This window comes from Nematostella vectensis, chromosome 5 (assembly GCF_932526225.1).
Source record: "Nematostella vectensis chromosome 5, jaNemVect1.1, whole genome shotgun sequence".
Lineage (NCBI taxonomy): Eukaryota > Metazoa > Cnidaria > Anthozoa > Actiniaria > Edwardsiidae > Nematostella > Nematostella vectensis.
The window spans coordinates 4,815,961-4,825,984 of NC_064038.1; the positions used below are offsets into that span (position 1 = coordinate 4,815,961).

The window sequence follows — 10,024 nt, forward strand, 5'->3', positions numbered from 1 at the left end:
ACGTCAATAAGTTAAGCAGCGTCTCAAAGGGCACCATATCCATATTATAACCAACCCCTTTGTTTTTAAATATCACTGGATAGGGGCCGGTTCCTGAAAAGCCGATTATCGCTAACCCAGGGTTAAATTTGCCCTAACCCACGATTAAATTATCCCCGGATTAGTTCTGTTCCCGAAACGCTGATAAGCATTAACTCTGGGTTAGTTTGGAGGTCAAATCTAACCCTCTGCTCGCGAGGAACCTACGTAACACAGGCTTCCTAAACTTTGTAGTAGAACTAAAGTTTCATAGAATGAAGTGTCCTAACATTTCGCATTGTTATGCGACCATCGTTGCGATGCTGACACGAAAATTGTGCTGGGCCAGACAGAAAGTTACATGAAGTTTATACTTGAAATGAATCTGTCTCGCTAGTGTCACGCACCAAACTCGAATCCTGCAAATGAGATTTTTGACAATGAAATGGATGTAATTACAGGCGATGTAGAGGTGTTTTGGGGCTTCTCTGGGAAAATAAAATCACCAAAGGTAAATATTTGAGTTGCTCTCTGTTAATCTACTGTGGGTATCCTGTGCGAATTTTACTCGTCAAACCAGTTTTTGGGATTACTTGCCGAGAACGGTGAGTTATCAGTAGGTTAGCTAACCTACGATTAGCGAATTTTAACCCGTGATAAGGCGCTGACCTAGGGTTAAGTTCATCGGTCTTTCAGGAACCGGCCCCAGGTGGTTAGTTCGGCAGTCGTTTGAGAAGGATATCTTATTGGTTATTATATTATAATCAACGCAATAATTATTTGTTTTCTCCTTTTTTTTATTTTGACACAGAACAGTTAAAATTAATTTTACCGCCTCTAAATAGGCTTTATTAAATATTTTTTTTGTTTGATCCCTATACATGTTTTTCATTAATATCTAAAGAACTGAACTGAAGTTGTACTGTTTCGATAAGCTCTGCAAGGTACTCAGGAAGGGAGGCCCAGACAGGAGCAGCGTACTCAAGGACTGACCGAATTAACGAGCAATAGATATCTGTCCAGCAGTCAGATATGGTCCTTATCTATTCGAATAATCTACCCTTGCCTTAGCTATGAATCAGGGCTAAAAGTAGCAAAAATGGACTCACTTACAGTCCGCAGAGCAGAACTGTGCCGTCGATTCATGGCTAAAGCAAGATGCACTGAGCCTATAAAATATATAATACAATCTGGGACTGAGGTCGCCCATGGTTATTCGCTAAGGGGGGGTTGCAGCCGTTTGGATAAATCAGTTGGTGTAACTGAAAGGTATAATAACTTTATCACAATTCGTTTCCAGTAGTTATTCCAGTATTTATTTATACATTGTTAAGTGTAGTGTGCATCGGCCGACATACTGTAATTTAGCTTATGCTACAAAAGTATGAATAAACGACTATTATTATTATTAATAAAATCTAGGAGGCCCGCTATTTGGTCACGTGTCTCTTGCTCCTATAGTTACAACGATCAAATGCAAGCTATTCGGATATCAATGTCTTCCTAGTGCGAGACTAGGAGAGTCCTTCTGAGTCATGCAAAATTACACTACTATTCACCAGGATTCAGGTCGCTGTACAAAAGCCTGTATAACTATACAAGTTGACGCCATATTTCATAGGCTTAGTGGGGTGTTTCCAGTATTTTGGGCTTCGCAACACCCCAACGTGAAGATGAATCAATAGACTTTGTATGCAATTGGAACGGCACACAGTAGCCGGATATGGGGGGGGGGGGGGGGGGGGGGGGTTTACCAGAAAAGCAAATGTAAAAAAAAATCCCCCCTTGTCACTCAGCGAAACCCCCCCCTAAGCGAAAATCTAAATCCGCCTCTGGCACGTAGAAAAACAGTTTAAATTCTCAAAATGTTTGCTAAAGTGTTGCGAACCCTGAATACTGGGTAAAAGCCTCGATAAGATAGCCTATGAAGTCAGGATTATCTTTTTAACTATTAATTAACATTTTTTTACAGTAAGGAAGTGTTTATTAAATGCGGTACAGCGGCGTAGCCAGGAATTTTAACAGGAGGGGGCCCAAAAGGCCCTTTCAAAGTCATTTTCTGCTGTATTTTAAATAATTTCTCATACATTTTCAGTTTTTTCGGCTGCTAGAAGAGGAACACTTTCCCCTTTTTTTCAGCCTAAAAACCTTATTTTATTCCATCCAAAGCAAGCCTTAAATAATCAAAGAATTCCCCTGTCGTATTTACACGGTAGGGCAGTTTTTTAACACTTTCTAAATCTTTTCTTTTTCAAGCGCTTTTCTTTTTTTTACTGAACACGTGGTAATTCGACCAGGGGCTTCTTTTTCAGCTCAATGACAGGGGTCACTGTGTCTGCGCCCACGGCACCTCTCTTGTGATCTCTATTGAATAGGTGCATGATAATTAAGGCTAGCAGCTCGATGAGTTCTGCGCATGTCAGTATTGAGAGTCCGACAAACATGCCCATTTGTCCTCCGATATCTGACAGGAAATCTATAAGCTGAGAGAGGAAAGGGACGGTTATCATTGAGCACTAAACAAGTTCGCCAGAAAAGTAAAAATACGTGATAATAATCTTAAAGCAAAAGCCCTAAGATAAAGTCTAAGCTACACGGCTTTCTGTTTTGAGCTTTCTCTTTCGCAGCCTTGGTCCAAGAAAGATGATAGATCCGGCCCCTTAATATAGGTAACAATTTGGACCTTGTATCACCGCTTAATGTAACAACTGCCGCTTAATGTAACAAAAATCGCCGCTTAATGTAACACTAACGCTTAATGTAACAACAAATCAACGCTTAATGTAATAAAACAGTTAACGCTTAATGTAACACATTTTTAACGCTTAATGTTATAACGGACTTAACGCTTAATGTAACAACACTCGACGCTTAATGTAATAACCATAAATTTAACTAAGGACGAAAATACTAAAATCTCGGATAGAAACATCGTCGGACAACCACACTTAGAGAATGTCATATAGGTGTCAAGGGGGATGCATAAATAGTCATGTGAGGTGTGACGTCATCGATGACGTCATTAAAACGAAAATACTCATCTCTGGATAGAAACATCGTCGGGCAACCAACACTTGGAGAATATCATGTAGGTGTCAAGGGGGGGGGGGGGGGGGGGGTATAGTCAAGTGATATGTGAAGTCACCGAAGAAGTAGTTATTAACATCACTTCAATGGCCACTGGAGGCCACTGGATGAGCCATGCATTTTTACCAGCCTCCGGACACTCCGTATCGCCCGAGAATTGTGCCATTGTATATGGCACTGCTTTACTAAATGGCGTGATTCTAGTGCGAGAAGACAGCTAATAATCTACGATTTTTGCAAGACAGTGTACATGTGGTGTGGATGAAAATTTGTCAATCAACTATCAACTCCGTGTGCCTGTACGGATGTAGTCACCAGGTGTAAATTTGTTTTAAATGACAATCAAGTAAGGACCCGCAATTCGGAAGTTTTTTTTGTTCTACCCGCGCTGTGCAATTAAACGTAAAACAAAAAAGGCGACATTTTTCGGTAACAAATTTAACCTAATTTCGTCGGATAATTTTAGGGGGAGGAGTTTTTGAATCGCAATCGTTCATCGACTTGCTCGCAAATACTCGCAATGGTCGGGCATACTTGGCTAGTTTACTTCGAGTGCTTGGTTCTTTCCGGATCGTCAAATGTTTCTTCAAAATGCTCGGCTCGCAGAAGACATAACCCCAAAGTACTCTTAGCATGTAATACCCCGTCTGTTTAGCGTTATTTTTAGAGATGATCAAAAGAAAAGGCCTTCTAAGACACCTCAATCACGTTATTCATTCTCAATTTAAGAGGAAATCTTACAAGGTTTAACAGGAAGTTTGCCGGTAAACAGGGCCCTAAGGGACTACAGATTTTCGGCTGATTTTGAACTCAAGAAAACTTGGCCTAAGTTTGGTCGTGTCACAACTCTCGTAGCTCAAGATATGATTTTTCCTAGTTATGATGACGTAATCAATGACGTCATGTCACGTGTCCATTTTGTTGACCCCCCTAGACCTCAAGAAAACTTGTCCTAAGTTTGGTCGTGTCACAACTCTCGTAGCTCAGGATATGACTTTTCCTAGTTATGATGACGTCATTGATGACGTAATTTCACGTGTTCCTTTTGTTGACCCCCCCCCCCCTTGACCTCAAGACAACTTGTCCTAAGTTTGGTCGTGCCACAACTCCCGTAGCTCAAGATATTGATATTCGTATTTGTGATGACATCATTGATGATGCAACGCCAAATGACCCCCCGTTACACCCCCATAACGCTAAGACGACTTTTCCCTAAGTTGGGTTGTCTTGCGAATTGTTCTTTCAAAATCTATCCAAATTCTTTATCCAAATTCATGGTTATTACATTGAGCGTCGAGTGTTGTTACATTAAGCGTTGAAAATTTGTTACATTAAGCGTTAACTGTTTTATTACATTAAGCGGCGATTTTTGTTTTATTAAGCGTTAGCGTTACATTAAGCGGCGATTTTTGTTACATTAAGCGTTAGTGTTACATTAAGCGGCGATTTTTGTTACATTAAGCGTCAGTGTTACATTAAGCGGCAGTTGTTACATTAAGCGGTGATACAGACCTCATGGTCTTTTGAGTCATAGTCCAATCAATTACGATTTAGCGACTAATTATTCGGTTTTCCTACTTCGGAAGATGGCAGAGGGTCCTAAATCAATTTGCAATAGTAAGAATAGGTCAGCGACAATACCTCGTATGACTTGCGCTGCTCGATGGTCTCGTAGTTGTGTTCTTCGAAGAAAATCCTCAGTGACAAAAGGTTTGCACTACAATGAAAATTACGGCCCACATTATTTTATTTATCGATATCTATCTATATAGGCACCTACACAGGATCACACCTCGTCTGGACCTTCCACGTCCTTCGTACCTTATTTGCGTCCCTTCAGGCGCACGTTCCTTATCTGGGTCCTTCCACGTGCTCGTACCTCATTTGGGTCCCTTCAGGCGCACGTACCTATTTAGGTCTCTTGAGGTGCAAGTACCTTTTCTGGGTCCCTTCAGGCGCACGTACCTTATGTGGGTCCTTCTACGCGCTCGTGCCTTATTATGGCCCCTTAAGGTAATTTTACCTTATCTGGGCCCTATCACACGCACGTACCTTATCTGGGCCCTATCACAAGCACGTACCTTATCTGTTCCTCATTACCCGAGTACGACTTGAGGTCTTGTGAACTAATATTCTACAAACACAAATGACAACAATACATCAGGGCCGTAACACTTTCCCCCACCTACCCCCCAATAGTTCCAAAACTTATAGGAAATGTCCAGTAGGGGTGTGGCTTAGAGGTGAAGCTATTCACCCCCCTCCCCCCGTAAAAAATACTTTCTTAATGTTTTTGTATTGTGCGGCTCTGAACATTAACCTAAACAATGAACAGACGATATCATATCCTTTTCTTGTGTAGAATGGAAAAGTCCCGTATGTGTAAAGGGAGCCAAGGGAGCGGTGGAGGTGTTCAGTAGTATAACATGCGAGCCCCGTCTTTGAATGACAAGTAGAGGAGCCATCATTGTGACTTCGAATGTTAATAGTATTGGCAACGTGCAAGGAATAACCGTTTTAGTGAGGCAAATAGAGAAAGCTATGTGTGCGTGTGTAATTGGGAGGGGTGCACTGAATTAGCCGTGTTTTGGAGTGTAGCAAAAAACGTGCGCATGAGGGTTGGGTTGGTCAGTACTATAGACACGAAATTACCACTAGGGTATAATGGTGAAAAAAAATGTAGAAAAATTATTTTGTGAAGCATAATTCATTTTTTTATAATTGTGACTTTTAATCAATAGTATTTTAAATTTCGAAAGCAAGATTACGATACGAACGTTATAATCAAAGGCGCATTAAGGTGTCGTAATGATGTTAATTACCTGATAAGATGGGGAAGGAAACACCGCAGACGAAATAGTCAACTTGTAGATGTTTTCGCTGTTGGTCAAGCAGAGGAGAATATTTATAGCGATGAAATAATATTTTCTTCTGTTTGATATTTATCGCACTGGTCGAAGGAAATATAGACAAAAATCGGGACATAATAATAAAGGTCTTAACGATAATGCAAGCAGATGCACGTTAATCAAGAGTCTTACTCGCATCTGATGGCGCACTTGGTTAAACAGCTTTTCCCGTCAGAATCTTCAGCAGTCTCGTTTGCTTTCACGATGCATCTAACTAAACAATAATATATACGTAGATTTAGCCACTGCCTAAAAGCGGAGCCAGCATTGAACACCTTTTGTGTTGACTGATCGAGATATTTTTGGGGGATCTAGGGGTCTAGGATCCTGCTCTTTACTGAGATTTGTTTATTGGACCAACCAAATGGATACAGGCCTAATTCAATAATTTCAATTATGCAAAAAATGCAAACAGGTTCAGATATCAAGACGTACGGCAACTGTAGCCGTTTGCTGTTCTAAAATGCATTCTGATAATTATTTTCCCATTGCCTAACAAAAGTCTATATGCCTAAACTAGGACTTTAAAAATATGTTACTTTCAACGAGAAGTGATAGCGTACAGCGAACCCATATCATTTGAGAGACCTTTTAGAAATCTTTGCGCATGGATTACTCTTATCTTCCTATGGTTTTAGGCTGCACAGTTCGTACCACCTCTCCGCTTATAGTTAACGGTAATTTGGATAGCCTAGCACCTATATAAACTAACATAGATTACTTACAAACAGTCGAGTTTAGAGCATTGCACACGATCTTCCTGAGCTCATCTGTGATGGCGTAAGCAGACTCCACACAGCCACACATGGTTTTCTGGAGATTGGCGACACAGCTCGATCGGCAGGCCTAAGTGCGAAAGAGAGAATTGGAGTCTGCTTTTCAAGCTCGACGATTTAAAACGTAATTATGCTACGAAAGTTTTACTATTTAAACTCACAATCGTGGAATAGTTTACACCGAAGTTTTCCATGTAGTAGTCTGGCCTTACAACCGGCTTGCCGACATCAGATATGCACGAGTTATTCCCAAAAGGGTCCTCCCGATGTATGAAAACCTGGGGATCAGAACAACGTTAAATGTTCTTTTGTGGTGAGAATTGAGACAAGGTAACATAATAAAAATGAGAAAAGTTGAGATGAGGTAAGACGAGAGAAGGTGAGGTAAGGAGATGTGGGGTGGGGTAGGGTAGTGTGGGGTGTCGAAGGGTGAGGTGAGGTATACCTTTCGCATTCCTACTGAGGTTTCAAAACCAGGCGAAACGCTAAATCCCTTGTCTCCAGGGAAAGGCATCTCGTGCCGGTCAGAAATGTGTACCCTCACTCCAGAAACAGTGGAGAAGTTACCCAGGTACTCCTCGCCTTCGATTCGAAGACGAAGCAAAAGACCTAATAAGAAAAAAAAAAAAAAAAAACGGTGCAATAATAACACATGGGTAAACTAACCCCTCGCTCAAAATCCTATACAGAGACCTCACTCATTGAATGTTGAAGCAAGGTAAGTACCACTGAGCTATTGTTCCACAGCTCCTCCCATACCCCACTCTTTTCACTACATACCGTCTGAAGGTCCAGGGATAGAGGACGTGTAACTGATGTTGTTGCGTTCTCTGTTAGACCCGATCATTGCCGTGTTGAACACAAAGCAGTTCCCGTATAAGTGGTTCCAGAATTGAGTCCAGTTGTAGCCCCTGGAACATAAACAGAGCGGGCAGCTAATAGTCCTTAGATACTAAACAGAGCGGGCAGCTATTAGTCCCTGGAACATAAACAGAGCGGGCAGCTATTAGTCCCTGGAACATAAACAGAGCGGGAAGCTATTAGTCCCTAAATAATAAACAGAGCGGGCAGCTATTAGTCCCTGGAACATAAACAGAGCGGGCAGCTATTAGTCCCTAGATAATAAACAGAGCGGGCAGCTATTAGTCCCTGGATAATAAACAGAGCGGGCAGCTATTAGTCCCTAGATAATAAACAGAGCGGGCGGCTATTAGTGCGTGGATAATAAACAGAGCGGGCAGCTATTAGTCCCTGGAACATAAACAGAGCGGGCAGCTATTAGTCACTAGGTAATAAACAGAGCGGGCAGCTATTAGTCCCTAGATAATAAACAGAGCGGGCAGCTATTAGTCCCTGGAACATAAACACTGGATAATAAACAGAGCGGGCAGCTATTAGTGCGTGGGTAATAAACAGAGCAGGCAGCTATTAGTCCCTGGAACATAAACAGAGCGGGCAGCTATTAGTCCCTGGAAGATCAACAGAGCGCGCAGCTATTAGTCCCTAGATAATAAACAGAGCGGGCAGCTATTAGTCCCTAGATAATAAACAGAGCGGGCAGCTATTAGTCCCTGGAACATAAACAGAGCGGGCAGCTATTAGTCCCTGGAACATAAACAGAGCGGGCAGCTATTAGTCCCTGGACAGCTTAACTTGAAAGCCACCTTCTAATTGCCCTTGCAATTCCTTTCTTCAGATTGTATCGACATTGTGTTAGAGGTTAAATAAAATGTATCAATTTCAGTTTTTGCCTTAATTATCTATAACAGGGATGCCACGAAATAACGCAAAAGGTATCATTTCATTAATTGAATTTAAAATAAATATATCTTCAAACTTGCTCAAGCCTGGCTACGCGTCCAGGGGACCCCTCCCCCCGTGTCTCGGGCTGTCCTCCCCCTTTGACCACGTCTTGTTACGCCAGGGGATGGTCCCTTTGACCACGCCTACTACGCGTATATGGCTGCCCCCACCCCCTCCTCCTTTGACGACACAAAGCGACACATCTAGAGCTAAACTTCTGTATCCTTTGATCTAGCCTAGCTACGCCCGGGGATGCCCTCCGTAGCTAGTGACACGTCTAGCCTCCCCCTCATGGTTATCTTGCCATTGAACCATCGGTTTATAAATTGTACTTACAAGCAAGAAACTCCTGCGAACGAGCACTCTTGCACCATATCAAGGAACTGATGTCCTGACTGAATCAGATCTTCTGTCGGGGTTTCCGCGATTCGCCAGTACAGATATTTGCGTCTTCTCGCCGACTCGCACAGCTCTTCGGGCGCGGGACGCTCACCATCTTTTGGCGGCAAAATGTCAGAAACATTGAATTTTCGCGTTTTGGACAAAACGAACTTTCAGAGTCGATACAAGTCTCTTCAAAGTAACATGCGCGTGCCCAGGATTGAGGGGGAGGGGGTGCGCAGTCTTTGTATCATATGGAAAAAGCATAGGATTCCTTTCCTTAATAAGAAATTACCCACTTTTTGGCCGCCAAAACAAGAAGGGGGTACGCGCGCACCCTGGGCACCCCCCCCCCCCCCCCCCTGTGTACGCGCCTGAAGTAGTACTATTCGCCAGTAGTAATGGATGTGAAAAGGACTTCGCATTACTCTTTTGTTTGTCTTTTGCCTGGAGCTGGTTCTGTAGTTTGGGCACATTTCGAGGTATCTAGGCAAAATGGGCCAGCGCCTACATTCAGTAGCTAGGAGTCCAGGCCCTTAGCAAACATCACCCAGAAAATTCTTGTTTTCTCATGCGCACACCAAACATAGCTCATCTTACTGCACGCATGGTTTAAAGAGAGGGACGCAAAGAGAGGAAGCATAGAATGTTTTTAGTAGTTCTGAGGGCAACTGCCGGTAAATTGCTTATTGTACCTTTGCGTTTGCCACCGTCTTTCTCCTTTTCTGGCAAAACACCATCCACAACTGAAGAAAGTGAATCATTGAGCGCACCTCCCAGGGTATCGACAAAGGAATTCACCAGAGATGGAAGCTAATAACAAAAGAATGCGTAAAAATAAATTATCAAGAAATAATCACCAGAGATGTAAGCTAATAACAGAAGAATGCGTAAAAACGATTATCAAGGGAAGAATTCACCAGAGATGTAAACTAATAACAGAAGAATGCGTAAAAAAGATTATCAAGAAAAGAGATTACCAGAGATTCAAGCTAATAACAGAAGAATGCGTAAAAACGATTATCAAGGAAAGAATTCACCAGAGATGTA

The 10,024-nt window shown here is 42.2% G+C and overlaps 1 protein-coding gene across 1 annotated transcript; it reads right to left on the reverse strand.

Moving 5' to 3' along the window:
* Positions 1–1,979: 1,979 nt before the first annotated feature.
* Positions 1,980–9,910, reverse strand: LOC5509162 (acid-sensing ion channel 4-B). Its single transcript, XM_032378068.2, has 11 exons — positions 9,670–9,910; positions 8,930–9,089; positions 7,571–7,701; positions 7,236–7,399; positions 6,952–7,068; positions 6,740–6,860; positions 6,147–6,228; positions 5,928–5,985; positions 5,187–5,239; positions 4,747–4,822; positions 1,980–2,501 (listed from the first exon to the last, which is right to left on the reverse strand). The coding sequence occupies exons 2-11, from the start codon at positions 8,965–8,967 to the stop codon at positions 2,289–2,291; spliced, it is 1,053 nt and encodes a 350-aa protein (XP_032233959.1). The 5' UTR covers positions 8,968–9,089; positions 9,670–9,910; the 3' UTR covers positions 1,980–2,288.
* Positions 9,911–10,024: the final 114 nt, after the last annotated feature.